At 42.2% G+C, this 20,558-nt stretch overlaps 1 protein-coding gene across 2 annotated transcripts in view; it reads left to right on the top strand.

Moving 5' to 3' along the window:
• Positions 1 to 20,558, top strand: part of KSR2 (kinase suppressor of ras 2) — a 561,531-nt gene that overhangs the window by 291,007 nt on the left and 249,966 nt on the right. For both annotated transcript variants that reach the window (XM_075835299.1, XM_075835310.1), the window contains exon 5: positions 12,843 to 13,021. In XM_075835299.1, the coding sequence (XP_075691414.1) occupies positions 12,843 to 13,021 (179 nt within the window). The remainder of the gene's footprint in view (positions 1 to 12,842; positions 13,022 to 20,558) is intronic.

Below are 20,558 nucleotides of genomic sequence, written 5' to 3'. Positions count from 1 at the left end.
CTTCCGGCTGCTTATTCTTACGCCTAGGACAGTTGTTCACTTGATGCTTGTCATCCCCACAGTAGAAGCAGAGACCATTCTTCTTGCGGAACTCTCTACGTAGTTGGGGAGACACGGAGGCCCCGAGTTGCATAGGTTCATCTGAGTTTTCCGTGGAAGAATGAAGCAACGGAACCTCGGGAGCCATCATGGGGGGTCAGAGGGGAAGGCACAACAACGTTCCAGTCGTCGTTCCCTGAGACGTCGGTCAAGACGTACCGCTAAAGCCATAACCTGATCTAGGGAGTCAGAAGAGGGATAGCTAACTAACAGGTCTTTCAGGGCTTTCGACAGACCCAATCTAAACTGGCACCTCAAGGCAGGGTCATTACACCGAGAAGCTACACACCACTTCCTAAAGTCAGAACAGTACTCCTCAACGGGTCTCTTACCCTGACGTAAGGTCACCAGCTGACTCTCGGCAAAGGCAGTCTTGTCAGTCTCGTCAAGGTGGGGTTCAAGAGGTGAAGTGGGGGGCACTACCAGGGTAGCATCATGCTGGTTGCCCTTCTGAGCCAGGGCTTGGACCTGTAGGGAGAGGCCCTGCATTTGCTGAGCCAGGGTCTCAAGGGGGTCACTAGTTGTGACAGGGACCAGGGTAGAAAAGGTATATGGGCCTGTGATTATGTTATGATAGGGTAGGGAGACAGACATGTGAGCCCTAATCTACCCGCCACTCAGTCCCTGCCTACTTGCAACGGCCCGTCCTAGGCGACGGCGTACAACTGGGCGACTGTCCCTACGCTCAATAAGTGCACGACAGACAAACAGACAAGGGTACACAGAAGCTAAGGGAAATGGGGCAGTTGACCACGGCAACACCGGGAGCAACAAGAGTAGTGAACGAGCCGAGTCAAACCAGGAGTGTACGAGGTACCAATCACAGAGCAGGAGCGTAGTCAGTAAAGCCAGGGTCAACATGAAGCAAGGTCAATAATAATAGGAGGAGCAGCAGAGCCAGGAAACAGGAAAGATTCACAGGCAAAGGAGGAGTAGGAAATGCAGGTATAAATAGACAGAGGGCGGGAGCTAGCTCCGTCTGGCCAGGCTGTGATAGGCTCTCCCACTCCTCAGCCTCCCAACCTGACTGGTAGAAGATCGTGTCACTCTCTCAGACTTAGGAGCAGGTGCAGACTGATTACCCATGGGCGTCGACACAGAAGCTGTGTCTGGCAGATCCTTTACAATGCCTTTATCTGAACGAACCCATCTGTGCTCTGAATCAGCCACAAATCTTTTCACAGTACGATGATCACGCTTACATTTTCTTGAAATATCCCATTTTTTCATACCTTGTCCAAGGTATTGCACTATTTCACGCTTTTCGGCAGCAGAGAGATCCTTTTTCTTTCCCATATTGCTTGAAACCTGTGGCCTGCTTAATAATGTGGAACGTCCTTCTTAAGTAGTTTTCCTTTGATTGGGCACACCTGACAAACTAATTATCACAGGTGTCTGAGATTGATTACAATGATCCAAAGAGCCCTAAGACACAATACCATCCATGAGTTTAATTGAAAAACTAATAATTAAATGTTTATGACACTTAAATCCAATGTGCATAATAATTTGGAACACGGTGTAAGGTGTTTGCAGCTCATCAGCACCCCAGCAATGAAATTGCCGGGGTGCCGGTGGCTGCAATGGCAGCCAGAGGCCTAATAGTGGCCCACCGGTTTGCCTAGTACGAAAGCCTTTGAGGCTAAAAGGCTTCCATAGCCGATGGAAGGATGGCGCTGGCTCAGGAGATGAGTCGGTGTCATCAGTGGTGGATGTCAGCTGTATGTTACAGCTGACATCCACCTGTAACGGCAGCGATCGCTGCATCTTAGTGGTTGGCAGAAGATCGGCAGCTCTGCCCTGCGATCGCATTACTTTTGCAAAAATACATTATTTTTGCAAAAGTAATTTTATTGTGCAAAAAGTTGTAAAACATAAAAAAGTGCTATAAATTAGGTATCGCCTGAATCGTACTAACCCGCAGAACACACTTAACATGTCATTTATAATGCATGGTGAACAGTATATAAAAAAAAATAAAAAACTATGCCAGGATTGCTGTTTTTTGGTCACCTTGTATAACACCCATGGTCACGGGCCGTCGGGATTACTCACCTCCTGACGGCCGCAGCCGTGGATCAGTGAGCGCTGGCCTGCATCTCCTCCTCAGGAGACACCAGCGCTCACTTCTGCTTCACTCTGCTGTGTACCGTAAGGTGCGCGCATGCTCGTCCCCGGTCTTAAAGGCCCTGCGCGTGCACCTGAATTAGATTCCGAATTAGCCAATTAGTACCCTGGACTATAAGAAGGGCCATGTTCCTTAACTATGCCTGAGCATTGTTGTCGTTAACCTATGTTCGTCTCTGAAAATGGTCCCTTTAGTGTTTCCCAGTTCCCAGTGTTCCCGTTCCTGCTACCTGTATCCTGTGTCCTATGCTAACCTGGTTCAAGTGCCATTTAGAGTTGGAGTTGTGTTGTGCTGTGTACTACACCTTCCTGGTTACACCAAGCCTGGTGTCTGCCTGCTGCCAAGGTCCCATCCGAGCCTAAATTGGCTACTGTCAGAAGTTACCACAGGTACACCCATCTGAATGATTGACTTTGACTTGTACCCTGTTGGCCTGCTGCTGTACCGTCAACGCGGTATGGCCCAGTGGGTCCACGAACTCAATGTGACAGTACGCTCAGGCCATGGACCCTGCTGGTCAATCCAAGAACATGACAACATCACAAGTGATGCGGGTAGATATACTAGACCTCCGGTCTCGACAGGACCAACTCCTGCAGGTATTGAACATTATTGCACGTCGGCTGGATGTGCAAGCTGCCATTCCTCCTACTACACCTCCTGGCAGTACCGACCCTCCGACTACACCTCCTGGCAGTGCTGACTCCTGATTTTCTCTGCCGCTGCCTCATCGCTATGATAGAGACGCGAGGACCTGCAGGGGATTTTTTAACCAGTGCCAGATCCACTTCAGTCTGTATGGAAGAGCATTTTCCACTGATGGCGCAAGGGTCGCTGGACTGGAATTCTGGAGAGGTTCTTCAGTGGGGTTCCGAGTGCCTCAACTGCTGTCTGATACAGATCCATCCGGCTCAGCCTCCTCTGCCTCAGTCTTAGACAGGATTGCTTTCTCATTATTCTTTGTTCTCGGATGTCTTCAGCAAGAAGGAGACGGAGACGCTGCCCCCACACCGGGCGTATGACTGTCCTATTGAGCTGATTCCTGATGCATCCCTTCCCCGTGGTAGGTTATATCCTCTCTCCTTGCCTGAGACTCAGTCCATGTCCACCTATATTATGGAGAATCTGAAGAGGGGCTTCATACGGAAGTACTCCTCCCTGGCAGGAGCCGGGTTCTTCTTCGTCATGAAAAAGGATGGTTCTCTGCGACCCTGCATCAACTACCGGGGTCTCAATCAGAACACGGTAAAAAATAGATATCTGTTCCCATTGATTTCAGAACTGTTTGATCGCATACGAGGAGCCCAAAAATGTTTCTAACCTAGACATGCGGGGGGCTTATAACCTAATCCGGATTCGCCGGAGTGACGAATGGAAGATGGCATTTAACACCCGTGACAGACACTATGAATACCTAATAATGCCCTTCGGCCTGTGTAACGCTCCCGCGGTCTTCCAAAAGTTTCTTAATGACATCTTCGGTGACCTCCTCTATGTTTGTGTTGTGGTCTATCTTGATGACATTTTGACTTTTTCACCAGATCCGATGAATCAGAGACATGTCCGTCAAGTTTTGCTGCGATTAAGGGAGAATCGCCTGTACGCCAATTTGGAGAAGCGCGTGTTTGAGAGAAGTTCTCTACCCTTTCTGGGCTACATCATCTTGGATCTAAGCCTCAAGATGGATCCTGAGAAGTTAAAGGCCGTTCTGGAATGGCCACGTCCTCAAGGCTTAAGGGCCATACAGCGTTTTATGAGATTCGCCAATTTCTACAGACAGTTCATTCCAAACTTCTCACTGACATCTCCTATCTCTACCCTCACCAAAAAAGGCATGAACTCCAAGGTGTCGACTCCAGAGGCGGAATCAGCATTTAATAGCCTGAAGAGTGCCTTCACGTCAGCCTCTATCCTCCATCATCCAGTTTTCATTGGAGGTGGACGCCTCCTCTGTTGGGGCTGGTGCACTCCTGTTCCAGAGAGGTTCCAAGGGAAGGCAGTGGTATGTGGCTAGTACTCTAAACTGTTTGCTTCTGCAGTACGCAACTACTCGTTTGGGGATCGGGAGTTACTGGCCATTAAATTGTCCCTGGAGGAGTGGAGACATCTACTAGAGGGCGCAGTTCATCCCATCCTGATATTCACTGACCACAAGAATCTACCTTTATCTCCAGACGGCCCAATGGCTGAACCCTCGTCAGGCCAGGTGGTCGCTGTTCTTTGCTCGGTTCCAGTTTGAGCTCCATTACCGTCTGGCCGACAAGAATGTGAGGGCCGATGCCTTATCCAGGTCATTCGAGACAGAGGACACCATGGAGTCTCCACAAAATATTCTTGATCAGTTTTGCATTGTCTCTGTCAGCCCCCTGAAAATTAGAGACATCTCTCCAGGGAGGACTTTTGTGCACCTGGCAGACAGAGGGAGAATTCTCCGCTGGGGACACAGTTCCAGACTGGCAGGGCACGCGGGTACCCGCTAAACCAGTTACCTCATTGGCCGTCATTTCTGTTTCATCCTGCTCGGTGTGCGCAGCTAACAAGGTTGCTCACTCCAAACCTGCTGGCCTGCTGTAGCCGCTGCCTGTGCCCGATGCTCCCTGGCAGCATATAGCTATGGACTTTGTTACGGAACTGCTTCCCTCTGCGGGATGCAGTACGGTCTGGGTTGTGGTGGACCGATTTTAGAAGATGGCTCACTTCGTTCCACTGACCGGTCTACCATCTGCTTCTCGAGTTGCCGACCACGTCATCTCCAAGCAGCATGATGACTGGGTGCAGCTTCTTCTTTGGGCCGATAAATATTAAGAAAGCTAGAAAGAAAATGTTAGTTAGAAGATTGACATTAAATAAAAACACACTAAGCTAGAGTACATTCATTGGGAGGAATTTATCAACTTTTCTATGCCAGTTTCCTGGCTGGCGTACTTTTCACTCAGTCGCGCATAGACAGTCAAATATGCGGGACTCAGTACGGTCTGGGTGGTGGTGGACCGATTTTCGAAGATGGCTCACTTCGTTCCACTGCTTATTCCTTGGGCTGAGTTCTCATACAATAACCATACTAGCAAGTCCGCAAGAACTACACCGTTCTTCATTGTCTACGGCCAACACCCGCAAATTCCTCTCCCGATATCCGTTAAGTCCGATGTGCCCGCAGCTGATTCTGCTTTTAGGGACTTCCTGCAGATCTGACAATGCCCCGAAATACGCCTAAAAACACTACGTGTGCACATACCCTAAAATTGTGATACATTTTTAGGTTTTAGAAAGTAAACTGAAAGAATACCGCCATTGCTCATCCTATATTTTCAACTTTAAATCAATAAATAAAGCAATAAATTACAACTGGAAATTCTGGTTGCCACAGAAACCATATTGTGTCCCGTCTCATTAAGAAATTGTATATGATTCTAATGGGCTCCCCTATTTTTGGGTATTAAAAGGTTTGTCTCCTTCAAGGCTATCCATTTCCATATACCCATAAAGAGCGGTGTCCTGTTGAAGACCCACCCTTATTAAGTTCAGCAAACAGCAGCTCTTGCTGTAGCTCGCCAGGCCTGTTCATGTATTACATGGACAGACATTCATTTCAACAGCTGGCATGTAGTACTACATTTCTCAGGCTGGCTTCAGTATAAAACTGGATTTTTGTGATGAAAAAAACCCTTTAAGCAACTCATGCGATGTGATGTATGTGAATGTGATATGGTTCAAGCAAATCATGCTTCCAATAATTTGTGTATGCAATGAACATTCAGTATTCTGGCTACCAAGGCACACAGAGGTAATTGGCCACGGAGGCAAGTGTTTCAGCAAATTCTGATATTTGAAACTGAAAATAAATTAAGCACTTGTCACATTATACTGTATCCTTAATTCCCAGGTTTCCTACTTAGTGTGTTCAATTTTCCAAAGAAGCAATAGTAATTCACACATTTATAAATAGTGAAAACCGTCTAATATGCTCTGCTCCTACAGCAAAAACAATGTGATTATACCAGGCTTTTATTGTAGTCTACTGAGATACTAACATACGTTGTATATAACACCTGGAAATGAAACAGGTTAAAAAAAGATGGTAAGAACAAGGCTTAAACTTTACATATACCATATGAGATAGGGATGCAAGTAAAGGAAATTTACCCTGTTTTTCTGCATTTTAAATGCAATTTAGTTAATTATTCCTTTCTTCATGACAAACATGAAGACACAGTCACCTTTAGACGTGGCGGAATTGCTGTTGAATTCCGCTACGGACAGTCCACAGTGGAATTTTGCAGCAGCCGTTTGTTACATTTGTTTCTATACATTTTTAGGAAACTTAGTTCAGACGTTGTGGAAAATAACTGTGCGGAAATTAGGCTGCGGTGCAGAATTTTCCCTCCGCAGCATGCTCATTATGTTGTGGAGAAGAAGTGGAATTTCACTGCGGATTTCAGCCTTTGCAATGCAAAAACTCAAATCTGTGGCAAGTCCGCTGTGATATCCTCAACGTCTGAATTACCTGTCAAATATGCAAATGTTGGTGCAGATTCGTTGCGTAATTGCCCCGAATCTGCACCAACATTTGCAGCGGAAAAATTCTGCCATGTCTGAACATGGCCTGATTCTCCAAAGCTATACAACAGGGATTTTGGCTACGAAAAAAAAATAAATTCAAAATCTGCACCATAAGTGTACTATGGTAGCTAAATCTAAATATCATTTATCTATGGTATCATTAACTGGTTGCCGACACAGGACGAGTATGCTCGTCCTGAGCAGCGAGCACTTCGCGCATTAGGACGAGCATACTCGTCCTGTGTGACAGCCGTCTGTGCCGTCTCTGTGTGTGCGATCGAGAGCGGGGCAACGGCTGTAATACACAGCCACGGCCCCGCTCTGACAGCGGAGAGAAGAGAAACATCTTCTCTCCGCTGTTAACCCTTTGAACGCCGCGATGACAGCTGATCGCGGCGTTCAAAGAGGGGGGACTGCACATTGATCGCGTCACAGAAGATAACTGTGACGTGATCAAAGCCCACAACTCGTATGGCCAGACAGCTCAGGGTCCAGTGAAGGACCCCAGGGCTGTCTGAACATATTTCCTGTTGTTAGGGCATACTGAGGTATGCCCTAACAACTGCCTGTGTACGATCAGTAACAGGCTAATGTACTGGCATATAGATCTATGCCAGTACATTACAGTTACAAAATAAAAATCCAAATGATAAATCCCTTTATGGGATTTAAAAAAAAAGTTAAATGAATGTAAAAAAAAAATAATGGTAAATAAATAAATAAAAAGTAAATAAAATACACAGAAACACACATTTTTTATAATAAATAAACTTTTTAAAATATAAGGCCCAAAACATGAAATAATATAGACTTATTTGGTATCGCCACGACCGTAACAACCTGTACTACAAATGTATAACATTATTTATGATGATCGGTGTATGGTGTAAAAAAATAAATATTAAAACTGCTGCGCAACTGCTTTTTTTCTGCATTTTAATCTAATTAAAAATTTATAGAAATTAAACGATAATGTATTTGTACCAAAAAATGGTACGTACATAAAGTACAACTCGTCCCGCAAAAAACAAAGTCTCATACAACTACGTCGTACAAAAAATAAAAGCGTTATGAGCGTCGGGATGCAAAGAGGGAAATTTAAAAAAAATTGCTCTGTCCTCAAGGCTAAAATTGGCCGTGTCCTTAAGGGGTTAAAATTGATTCTGATTGATGATTCTGTGTATGGGCCCTTTTACACGGGCCAATTATCGGGCAAACGAGCGTTCATCGATCACTGCTTGTGTAAACAGGGCAACGATCAGCTGATGAACGAACAAACGCTCATTCACTGGCTGATTGCATCATTTATGCAGCAGAAGATATTATTGTTGTCGGCAGCAAATCTCCCTGTGTAAACAGTGAGATGTGCTGCCGGCATAATAGAATTGTTTGAGGAAGAGCGATCGCAGTAATGAACGCTCGTCCCCATACATAGCTGCCTCGTTGAGCGGCGCTAGTTTACATGGCCCATAAAGAGTACAGGTCAAAGGACCTTAAGAATTCAATACTTTGCATTGCCCAGATCTGTTATCATAACAGTGGGAAGCCAACCACACAGACACAAAGCTTTTACAGTGGCCGTAGATATCTTATTAACATAAAGTAGTCTCTAAGCACTGGCAGCACCATAATAGTGGTAAACCTTATCCTTTCCTTTTGTATGACAGTAAGATCTTGTTCCTCTCAGACAGGTGCCTTCTTTGTTCTAGGGACACATTTTTCAAGCTTGACGTGATAGTGGTTTCAATAAATGGCTAAAAAAACTAATTTCTGTTTCAATATGTCTTTATTAAACAGTTGAGACATCAGAAAATATATGTGAACAGTTCTACTCGCAGGTAGAAGTAAATAGTTAGTCTCAAATAATAATTAAATCGTTAATTCCTATGCGTTTTAACATTTTGAGAAAATGGGATTCAAAATAATATGGATAATAAAAGAAAGGTAAATAAAATAAATGTTCACAACATTTATTTTAAAAAACTAATTTCAATGCAAGTTTTTGAAAAACGTTCGATTTCTTTGTCAAGCATGATATAGTATTATCAATGGGAAGAAGGAAAGAGGCTGGCACTACCAAAACCGCACAGTCGGAATAGGAGTTGAAATATGGCTTGCTTACTATTGGATAATTGCAGGTAAATTGCCACGGAGTTGCTCTTCGAAAGAATAGCACAAAAAGCTGGATATATATGTAGAAGAATGATCGAGGCACTCACCGAAGCTGGCAAAAAATTCGTTCTTTATTACAAAAGAGGATCTAGGTCAGGATGTGGAAATGCCTACGGCCGTTTCACGTGCTGGTACACGCTTTCTCAAGGCCCTAGCGTCACTTCCTTCACCTGCCTTTTTATACACAAATTAGTACACATTGTTACATAACAAAAAATTAAAAAAGACAGGGAAATGCACAGTATATTTAGATGGTTCATACAATTAGTACATTCCAATCTTAGAATATCAAAATTACAATACAAAAATTCTCTAAAAACAAATAAGGTTCATGTTAAAAACGAACTAAGATCATTCCGATCATTGAGACCGAGCGGTCCTAGTGCACCTGTCAGAGAAATAATCTCTGCCTCTCTCTGCAGCAGAGATTTGTGTCTGTCTCCTCCTAACACCAATGGCTGAATGTGAACAATACCCACAAATCGCATACATCGAGCGTTATTTTCATGTTTCTCCTGCATATGTTGTATCAACCTAGGGCATCCCTCACATGTATTTAGTGATCTTATATGTTCACGAAATCTTACATACATAGGTCGTATAGTTTTTCCTATATAAAATCTACCACAATCGCAAATTACTGCATAAACAACATATTGAGTCCTACAGGTTATTAATCCATTAATTTCAAACGTAATGCCCCCTAAATTCAGGTTCCTTGTACGTATTATGGAATTGCAATAATTGCATTGACCACATCTGTGGTTACCCTTTGGACTATTAGCTGTCAGCCAATTTTCTTTGCACTTCTCTTTTTGGGAAAAACGTCCCCTGACTAAAATATCTTTTAAATTTTTACATCTACGAAAGGATACAATTGGTTTCCTAATTGCGACTTCCATAAGTAATGGATCATTCTCAATTAGGTGCCAATTGTTTCGAATACTTGTTCGAATAACATCACTCATTGGGCTATAACCGAAGGATAGAACAAATCTCTGATCTTTTTTCATAGGAGTTTTTCGACTATGTTTTTTATGATGGAATAACGATGTTTGTTTGATTACACTAGCTCTATTTAAAGCATCTTTTACCAGTTGTACCGGATAACCTCTTGCTTCCAACTTTTGACTCATGTCATCTGCCTGTTTATAAAATGTCAAGTCACTACTATTAATTCGTCTTAGACGCAAAAATTGAGCATAAGGTAAAGATTTAGTTATATGTCTAGGGTGATAACTATCATACCGCAACAATGTATTAGTGGCTGTTGGTTTTCGATAACCTTTAGTCTGAATTGCTCCCTCCTCTATTGTTACATATACATTTGGATGTATATGTAACAATAGAGGAGGGAGCAATTCAGACTAAAGGTTATCGAAAACCAACAGCCACTAATACATTGTTGCGGTATGATAGTTATCACCCTAGACATATAACTAAATCTTTACCTTATGCTCAATTTTTGCGTCTAAGACGAATTAATAGTAGTGACTTGACATTTTATAAACAGGCAGATGACATGAGTCAAAAGTTGGAAGCAAGAGGTTATCCGGTACAACTGGTAAAAGATGCTTTAAATAGAGCTAGTGTAATCAAACAAACATCGTTATTCCATCATAAAAAACATAGTCGAAAAACTCCTATGAAAAAAGATCAGAGATTTGTTCTATCCTTCGGTTATAGCCCAATGAGTGATGTTATTCGAACAAGTATTCGAAACAATTGGCACCTAATTGAGAATGATCCATTACTTATGGAAGTCGCAATTAGGAAACCAATTGTATCCTTTCGTAGATGTAAAAATTTAAAAGATATTTTAGTCAGGGGACGTTTTTCCCAAAAAGAGAAGTGCAAAGAAAATTGGCTGACAGCTAATAGTCCAAAGGGTAACCACAGATGTGGTCAATGCAATTATTGCAATTCCATAATACGTACAAGGAACCTGAATTTAGGGGGCATTACGTTTGAAATTAATGGATTAATAACCTGTAGGACTCAATATGTTGTTTATGCAGTAATTTGCGATTGTGGTAGATTTTATATAGGAAAAACTATACGACCTATGTATGTAAGATTTCGTGAACATATAAGATCACTAAATACATGTGAGGGATGCCCTAGGTTGATACAACATATGCAGGAGAAACATGAAAATAACGCTCGATGTATGCGATTTGTGGGTATTGTTCACATTCAGCCATTGGTGTTAGGAGGAGACAGACACAAATCTCTGCTGCAGAGAGAGGCAGAGATTATTTCTCTGACAGGTGCACTAGGACCGCTCGGTCTCAATGATCGGAATGATCTTAGTTCGTTTTTAACATGAACCTTATTTGTTTTTAGAGAATTTTTGTATTGTAATTTTGATATTCTAAGATTGGAATGTACTAATTGTATGAACCATCTAAATATACTGTGCATTTCCCTGTCTTTTTTAATTTTTTGTTATGTAACAATGTGTACTAATTTGTGTATAAAAAGGCAGGTGAAGGAAGTGACGCTAGGGCCTTGAGAAAGCGTGTACCAGCACGTGAAACGGCCGTAGGCATTTCCACATCCTGACCTAGATCCTCTTTTGTAATAAAGAACGAATTTTTTGCCAGCTTCGGTGAGTGCCTCGATCATTCTTCTACATATACATGATATAGTATTGGTTTTCAGAACTTCTCATCTACTGTATACCCAAAATATAAGTACTTAAAGAAAGCCTCAGATATTGGGACATGGTTTCTCCTATGGGTTCTGCCTCTAGGAGTCCAAAAACTTTCCACTGTTCCAGTGCTTAGGACCAGCGGTTATCTTCTATTGCAAACTACTGTACGCAGCATTGCTACCAGTACTTCTGTACTGTATAAAGTGCTCATGCTTGTCTTCACAAGAGTGTTGAATCCAGCATGGTCACTTCTGGTGGTGGGATCTGCTGCTAGGAAGCCTGCATTTGCAGGGATTATATTTTAAGGTGATAAGTAATTGTCTGCTTTGGACAATTTATACTCGATAGAATTTTCCCTTGACAATAAGCTGATCACAAAGTGTCCCCCTGCTGAAACCCCCAGAGATCAGTTGTAATCTGTAGGGAAACGTGGCTGTAAATTTTCAATTTCCCTGCAGCTCCACTCGAGGGGAAATTAAGTATTACACAGTTCCCGTTCACATCAATGGATTATCTGAGTAGGGCAGGACAGGACAGGTCCTCAGAGAGAGAGAGAGAGAGAGACGCTCTTTGTAACTTTCCTCCACTCTGGCCAAGAGATGAGAATCCTGAGTAGAAGAACCCCCGTCTATTACCTCAGAATTTTTGAATAGGGTAAATGCAAATGCAAGTTTCCTAAACTAGGCAACCCCTTTAAGATATCAGAACCCAGATTGTATCATGTCTGCTTTGAAAGGTTGCATTTTCAGTTCTTTGAGGTTAAAGGAATATCATTTATTGGCTCAAATTGTCCGCATCCATTGATAGTTAACATGACCTAAGTCTTCACTTGCCTCAGCTCCAATCTCAAATATATTTATTTTGTCGGTTATACTGTACATGTGTTCTAATAATTCCATTGGGGGGGATTTATTAAGCCTGATGTTTCATAGTAAACAAGCTGGAGTAAGATGCAACAAATTTATGAAGAGGCGCAAGCCTCTTCATAAATTTGTCGCATATTTGACTGTCTATGCGCGACTGAGTGAAAAGTACGCCAGCCAGGAAACTGGCATAGAAAAGTTCATAAATTCCTTCCAATGAATGTACTCTAGCTTAGTGTGTTTTTATTAATGTCAATCTTCTAACTAACATTTCCTTTCTAGATTTCTTTATATTTCAACTAACATTACATTTTCTCGTGTTCTTTTTCTCCCCTGTTATTTTTCCCGTCTGTCTTTCTCCCAGAACAAAGAAAAAGAACAAGCCTCTGAACCTCAAGATTCACAACAGTGTGGGTAGCTGTGAGAATATCCCATCTCAGCGTTCACCCCTTCTCTCCGAACGCTCCCTACGGTCTTTTTTTGTGGGCTACCCATCTTTTCTCCCTTCTACTCCCCCTGTTCACACTGAACCTTCTTCTGCAAGTAAGTCTTCATTTTAACTGGAAAAACAAATGCACTAGAAAGGACAGATGTATTCTTTTTACCACATACCCGGTTGGTTCACTACTAGGTTATAGTTAATATATAATATTATACTTCTGCGATGTTGTGTAAAAAGTTTGAAGAATTACACAGATATACAGTTGTTATTCTGGTTTATATTTAGTGCTGCCTAGTCCTTGGTGTTCTGAGGCACATGTTACAGGGATATCTGTCTTACAATAGACTTTCAAATGTGTTTTTTCAAAGATTTACTGACATACAGTATGTGTGTTAATGTTTTCCAAAGATTTAATGACTGACTTCATATGTGTATTAAAATATACAAACAATTAATTTATAACAGAATTGGTACATGAAAGCTTGTAAAGGGGTATTCCGCTTAGAAAATGTTTTTTATACTCCCCTCCTGATGTGTTATGTGTTTTTCTGCCTCCCATATGTTCTCTTATCCTCATTGTTCAGTCCACTCTTTACCGCTATGTTCCTGTTGCCGGTAAAACTAAGGGGCGTGTCCAGAAAGTGTCGCGTGACCGACCTTAGACCTATTCAGACTTCAAATCCCATAATTCCCCACTGCAATGCATTGTGTGTGGGCATTCACAATAAACTCTGCTCACTGATAGGCGCATAATAGACCATTGAGATGCACACATCCCCAGCATCCCCACGCTTGTCAACATGTTAAGCACGTTCATATCGCTCTTATACAGAGGAAGAGAGACATATCGTGCATGATCGATCAGCGATTGCAAAGCACCTACAGCTTGTAATCTACAGTAGGGAATCGAAAAGTAACCAGAGGACTCGGTGGACTGGTAAGAGTTCTTTTTTTTATTAGATAACCATTAAAAAACCTGATTTCGTTAAGCTATCTTGACATATCTGTACGTCATGGATTGGCTTACATTAAGACACCATGACGTACAGTTCCGTCATGGTGATTGCACGCGCACAAAAGTTGTCTGACTGATAACCAGGCTGCCGCTGCAACGCTCGGGAACACAGATAAACTCCGATCCCAGCCGTTTAATCCTTTAAATGCCACGGTCAGTTATCTGGTTTCACTGAGGGAGGGGACTCCCTCATTCACCCAACGGCGCCTTATGAACCGGAGCGTGGGCCGCCAATGGGTTGCCATGGCAACTGGGGGCCTAACAAATTTCCCCAGGCTTGCCATGGCTGTATCCCTATTAGGCTAGGCTAGAGGCAGAACCTAATAGGCTGCCTTTCGGTTTTGCACTGACAGGCGATAATACTTTGGTATACTAAATATGCCAAAGCATTGAAAAAAGATCAGCAAATGGCTTGGTGAAGTCCCCTAGTGGGATTAAAAGAATATTTAAAGGAGAAATATAGTTTATGAAAAAAATGCATGGAAAAAAAAGAGGCTACATCAGTGGAAAAATAAATTATGGCTCTTAAAATACAGCAATGCAGAAACTAATTATTAGAAAAAAAAATATGTTTTTCTTTTTTTATGCAAAAGTAGGAAGAACTTATACATACTTAGTAATGCCACAATTGGACTGTCCTATAGAATAAAGATAAAGTGTTATTTACGCCACATGGTGAATGATGTAAATTTGAAATCCGAAAAGCAATGGTGGTATTTCAGTTTTTTTCCATTCGTCACCCCAAAAAGAGTTGAAAATTAATTAATAAGTCATGTGTACCTTAAAATGGTGTCATTGAAAAATACAACTCATCCTACAAAACAACAAGCCTTGCTGATGGAAAAATAAAAATGTTATGGCTTTCTGAAAGCGGCAACTCAAAAACGAAACAATTCCTGCATGCCTTAACACCAAAATAGGCTTGGTAGTTAAGGGATTAATAACTGTCAATTGCAGCGTTTTAAAACTTTTGCAATGGGAAGATATTAAACAGACTTGCTCTAACCAGAAATACCCCTTCAAAGCCTCATGCACATGACCGTAGAGGTGTACCCGGTCCATGATTACGGCACAGATGGGCCGCAGAGTGTCATCCGTGGGCCGTCCGCAATCACGGACCATGAAAATACAAGATGTGCATTGATTTCAATGAGCCCGGACTGCAATTTGCGGACCATATAATGACATGTCCTTTTTTTTTTGCGGTCCGGGCTCCGAGCAATGCACAGACCGTAGCCACTACGCTATTGCTTCCGGCAAAACGACGGGTCCAGTGCACAACGGAGACAAACGGAAACCATGGGCACCAGATCCGTCACCATTGAAATCAATGGTGATAGAGACTACGCTATTGCTTCCGGCAAAACGACGGGTCCGGTGCGCAACAGAGACAAACGGAAACCATGGGCACCAGATCCGTCACCATTGAAATCAATGGTGATAGAGACTACGCTATTGCTTCCGGCAAAACAACGGGTCCGGTGCGCAACAGAGACAAACGGAAACCATAGGCACCGGATCCGTCACCAATCAATGATGATGGTGATGGAAACGGAAACCTCTGGTTTCCGTCTGTGTCAGTTTGTGTCTGTTCAGGGTCACGTTCTGACGGAAAGCTCAGACGGAACGTCAGAACGGGACCCCAATGCAGATGTGAACGAAGCCTGAGATTTGATTTAATGCCAGCTGCACACCGACATGTAATATAAATACTACAAGAAATTAATAATAAATAATGTGTGTTGTTTTTCATGTATGGATAATTTAGCTCTATTCCATTTCAGATGCAGATTTTTCTAAACCATCATTAATTTGATATCTATGTACCTCTGTATCTTTTATATAATCTAATTAGAACTAGGGTGCAAAAAAAGAAAAGAGCCTTCCGCTTAAAAAGCCTCCCAACAAGGAAGAAAAGGGTTCAAGCTGAATGATCCTATTTAATGTCAAGAGGACATCTGAAACTACTTTGCTTCAGTGGTTTATGTAAAGCATCTTAACAAAATGCATAGCAGATCTGGCACTAACATATCAATTGATTGAAAGGAACACTTTAAATGTAACTGTTGGATTTGCACCTGCACAGTGTCTGAAAACAGGTTTTTGGCTTGCGCAATGAGAGGTGTGTGGGAAGTCTGTATTCATGTAATACCTATTATGACTGGCAATACAGGACTTTGATGTGCTCCCACTCTAACAGTGATTCATAATGAGATAGGCATGTTGGCGCCATACAATTAAATGGTTCTGCTACCTAGAGTCTTAAGTGCAGTCTTAACTCCCACATCAGAAACAAACATACAGTACAGTGGGCTTGGAGAAATATAAAGTATTAAACATTTGTGGTAGATATAAAAAAAAATTCCTCCAACAATGAACCAGTGACTTCTAGTTGGTTCAGGTCCCGTTCATGTGATGGTCATGGTAACAAATCATGGCCATCGCAGGGAACGTTTGTTGTAACAACAAACTTTCCCCCGTAACCTACATTGTCTCCCCTCTGCTGTCCTACCAAAGAGCAAACAGAGGAGAGACAGTGCCTCTGGTCCTGGAGACATGATCGGGACCTGATTGGTTCAGGTCCTGGTCATGGTAACAAATCATGGCTATTGCAGGGAAAGTTTGTTGTAGCAACATATTTTCCCTGGGACCAAGTATATATAAACGCTTTCTCTCTCCTGCTGCTCTGTCAGAGAGCAAACAGAGGAGAGACAGTGTCAGATCTGTGAATATCACAGTATAAGACAGAGTAAAAAAACACCATATAACAAATTCCCCCAATCCCATTAATCTGCCTTGTTAGGGTATGTTCACACGAGGGCGTCCGTAACGGCTGAAAAAATCCCTGTAATTTCAGCCGTAACGGCATGTGCAGGCGCTTGAACGCCGTGTCCATTACGGACGTAATTGGCGCTGCTATTCATTGGAGTCAATGAATAACGGCTCCAATTCTGGCCAAAGAAGTGACAGGTCACTTCTTTGACGCGGGCGTCTATTTACGCGCCGTCATTTGACAGCGGCGCGTAAATATACGCCTCGTGTGAACAGACAAACGTCTGCCCATTGCTTTCAATGGGCAGATCTTTGTCAGCGCTATTGAGGCGCTATTTTCGGACGTAATTCGGGGCAAAAACGCCCGAATTACGTCCGTAATTAGTGCGTGTGAACATACCCTTAGGTAGGATATAGGGTTAGGGTATAGTGCTAGGTTTTAGTATTAGGGTAGTTAGTAATAATAATTATTAGGGTATAGTTAGTAATAATTTAGTTTAGTTAATAATGACGGTTAGGGTAGTATAAGTTATATTAGTAATCAATTTGATAGGAAGTGCTCTGCCAGTCAATTAATTTGTTGTGGCAATTAATTTCTTCTAATTAAATTAACTAATTTCATACCATTTACGTTTATATACCTTTATATACCTTTACGTATAAAAATATAAACGTAATAAAATGGCCCGTCAATTTTATTCTGCAGAGGAAGCGTATGCCCTTTTATGCTCTGACAGTGAAGATAGTGTCTTGTCAGATGGCGATGACTATTTTGAGGGTTTTGGTCTTAGCGAAAGTGACAGCTCTGAGTCTAGCGGTCATTCTGGTTCATCCTCAAAAATGACAAGGACCGGTACAGGACAGGTAGAGAGGGCTGTTGGAGAAACATCTCCAAATCAGGGCATGATGCCCAGTACAAGTGACATGCCTCATTTTAGTGAAGAGGCGCATGCCAACCTACAAGAGAGTTTGCCACTTAATTTAGCATCCATGAGATGGGAGGCTTCAAATTCTGGTGCGCCATTCATCCCTGACTGTAATGCCACCCCAGGTACAAATGTGGAGGTGGAAGGTTTTGGACCAATTAATTTTTTTTACTTATTTCTAACAAATGATTTGCTGGAACATATTATTTTCAAAACTAATTTATATGCTTCCCAATTCATCTCTCAGAATCCCCGTTCCTATTATGCCAGGCAAAATTCATGGAGGCCAACAGATATTGATGAAATGAAGAAATTTATAGGCCTCACATTTGCCATGGGGCTTGTTAAAAAACAGAGCATTCGATCATACTGATCCACCCGCCATGTTCTAAGCATCCCTGCCTTTTCTGCCATTCTTCCTAGAGCCCGTTATGAAATGCTCATGAGATTTTGGCATTTCAACGATAACCGTCAGTGCCTCCCTAAAAGTGCCCCAGGTTATGACCGACTCTACAAAATCAGGCCCATCATCAAAGCGTTGTCAGACACATTTTTATTACTTTACACCCCCACGCAAAACATTTCCATTGATGAGTCCCTAGTAAAATTCAAAGGGAGACTGCACTTCAAACAATTTATTCCTTCTAAAATAGCAAGGTTTGGAATAAAGCTCTATAAAATGTGCAAGAGTGCAACAAGGTAGACATCAGCTTTTCTCATTTAGGGAAAAGATAGCCAACTAAACCCACCAGGATGAACCCCCCCCCCCTATCTAGGGACAAGTGGAAAAATTGTTTGGGAGCTTATTACCCCATTTCTAGAAAAGGGCCATAACCTGTGTGTGTGGACAACTACTACACAAGCATACCCCTTTTTAAAAGTTTGGTCGAACATAACACAGGGGCTTGTGGGACCATTCGTAAAAACCGCCAGGGGTTTCCACAATCATTGGTGAATGAAAAGTACAAAAAGGGGCAGTCAGGCGGTGTTTGCAGCGGAGAGCTGCTTGCCCTAAAATACAAAGACAAAAAGGATATTTTTATCCTTAGCTCAATCCACACTGATGCAACAATGGATGTTGTAGAACGAGGTTCTACTACCCAAAAGCAAAAACCTGTGTCAATCATTGATTACAACAAATACATGGGGGGAGTAGACCTTGCTGATCAGGTTCTACAGCCATACCAGGTATCAAGAAAATCATATACCCGGTACAAAAATTTAGTTATTTACCTATTTCAGGTTGCCACATACAACTCGTTTGTGTTATACAAAAAAGGCAGGAAATTCAAATACTTTTCTTGATTACCAAGAAATGGTCATTGAAGATCTTGTTTTAGCAAATGTTGGCCCCTCTTATCCATTAGAATCTGAATCTGTCAAAAGACTCACTGAGCGACATTTTATTGCTGTAATTCCCTCAACTGAATCAAGAAAGTACCCCCAAAGAAGATGTCGTGTATGTACCAAGAAAGGAATGAGGTGTGATACCCGTTATTATTGCCCAGATTGCCCATCACTCCCAGCCTTGTGTCTCATTGACTGCTTTAACGTTTTCCACACTGAGCCACGTTTTTAAACTCTTTATTAATTTGTCCCATTTAAGACATTCAAGAATATAATTTAGTTTATCTTTAGTGTGCCAAAATTTTCTTGGATATTTTTGTTCTTGCCATTCTTGTCAAAAACCCATCTTCATAAATGAACCATGGCCAAAGTATACCCAAAAATAAAAATTTACCTAAAGGGGTTGTCCGATGAAAAGAAAAACCATTTAGCATTTTGCTTTTGTGAAATAAAGAAACTTTCTAATATACTCTATTTTTAAAACCTGCACGGATTGCAGGTTTTAGGCCCCATTGTGTGGACCCAGAAGTGTGGAGTTGCAATTCTTGCTGTGATGCGTCAACACAATCTCCGGGAGAAGGAGCATCCCCCTCCTCTCTGTGGGTTGATAATGCGGATGAAGGGGCTGGCTGCCTGGCTCAATTCATCAGCTATCCAGCCCCTTCCCCCTTGAGGCTTAGCTGATGAATTGAGCCAGGCGGCCAGCCCTTTTATACGTGTCATCGACAAACAGAGAGGAGAGGAACTCCTAAAGTCTGTGTCGAAGTGTGGCAGCAAGAATGGCCGGGTCTATGCAATGGGGAATGAAAACCTCCAATCCATGCAGGTTTTAAAAATTAAGTATATTAGAAAGTTTCTTTATTTAAAGCATCACTCCACTTTATATTTTTATTGCACCCTCCATTTGTACATTGGTGTTTCAGTGGGGTGCTGTGTGCAGAAATACTTACCGATCCCCGCATCTTGTTTTTTTCGGGTCCAGCACCGCTCACGTGATCTTCCCTTGACTTGTCTTGAATCGTTGCTGTTCAGAAAACCGGAAGTAAGGCTCTCAATGCATTCCTATGAAGCCTCGTTCTGGCTCCGATAGGAATTCATTGAGAGTCTGAGTTCCGGTTTATTCAAAAGCACAGCGACTCCAGTCAAGTCAGAGGGAAGATCACGTGAGCACTAAGCCCGAAAAAGACAAGATGTGGGGATCTGTATTTCTGCACACAGCACCCCATTGAAACACCAATGTACAAATGGAGGGTGCAATAAAAAAAAAAAGTGGAGTGCTTCTTTAAGTCAGGACTCTGACATGGCCATTTCAAAACACAAATCTTCTTATTTTTTCACCCATTCTTAAGTTGATATACTTGTGTGATTTGGGTCATTGTTTAGTTGAATCACCCAACGTTTTTTCCGCTTGAGGGCATGGACTGCTACTCTTACATTCCCCTGTAAAATGTTTTGATACACCTTTGAATTCATTGTTTCCTCAATACTTGCAAAGCAGCCCGAAGCCATGATGCTTCCTCCACCATGCTTCACAGTTGAGATGAGGTTTTGGTGTGAAGTGTTCTTTTGCCTCCGAAA

This window comes from Rhinoderma darwinii, chromosome 1, assembly GCF_050947455.1.
Source record: "Rhinoderma darwinii isolate aRhiDar2 chromosome 1, aRhiDar2.hap1, whole genome shotgun sequence".
NCBI lineage: Eukaryota > Metazoa > Chordata > Amphibia > Anura > Rhinodermatidae > Rhinoderma > Rhinoderma darwinii.
This window is presented reverse-complemented; position numbering and strand designations above follow the sequence as displayed.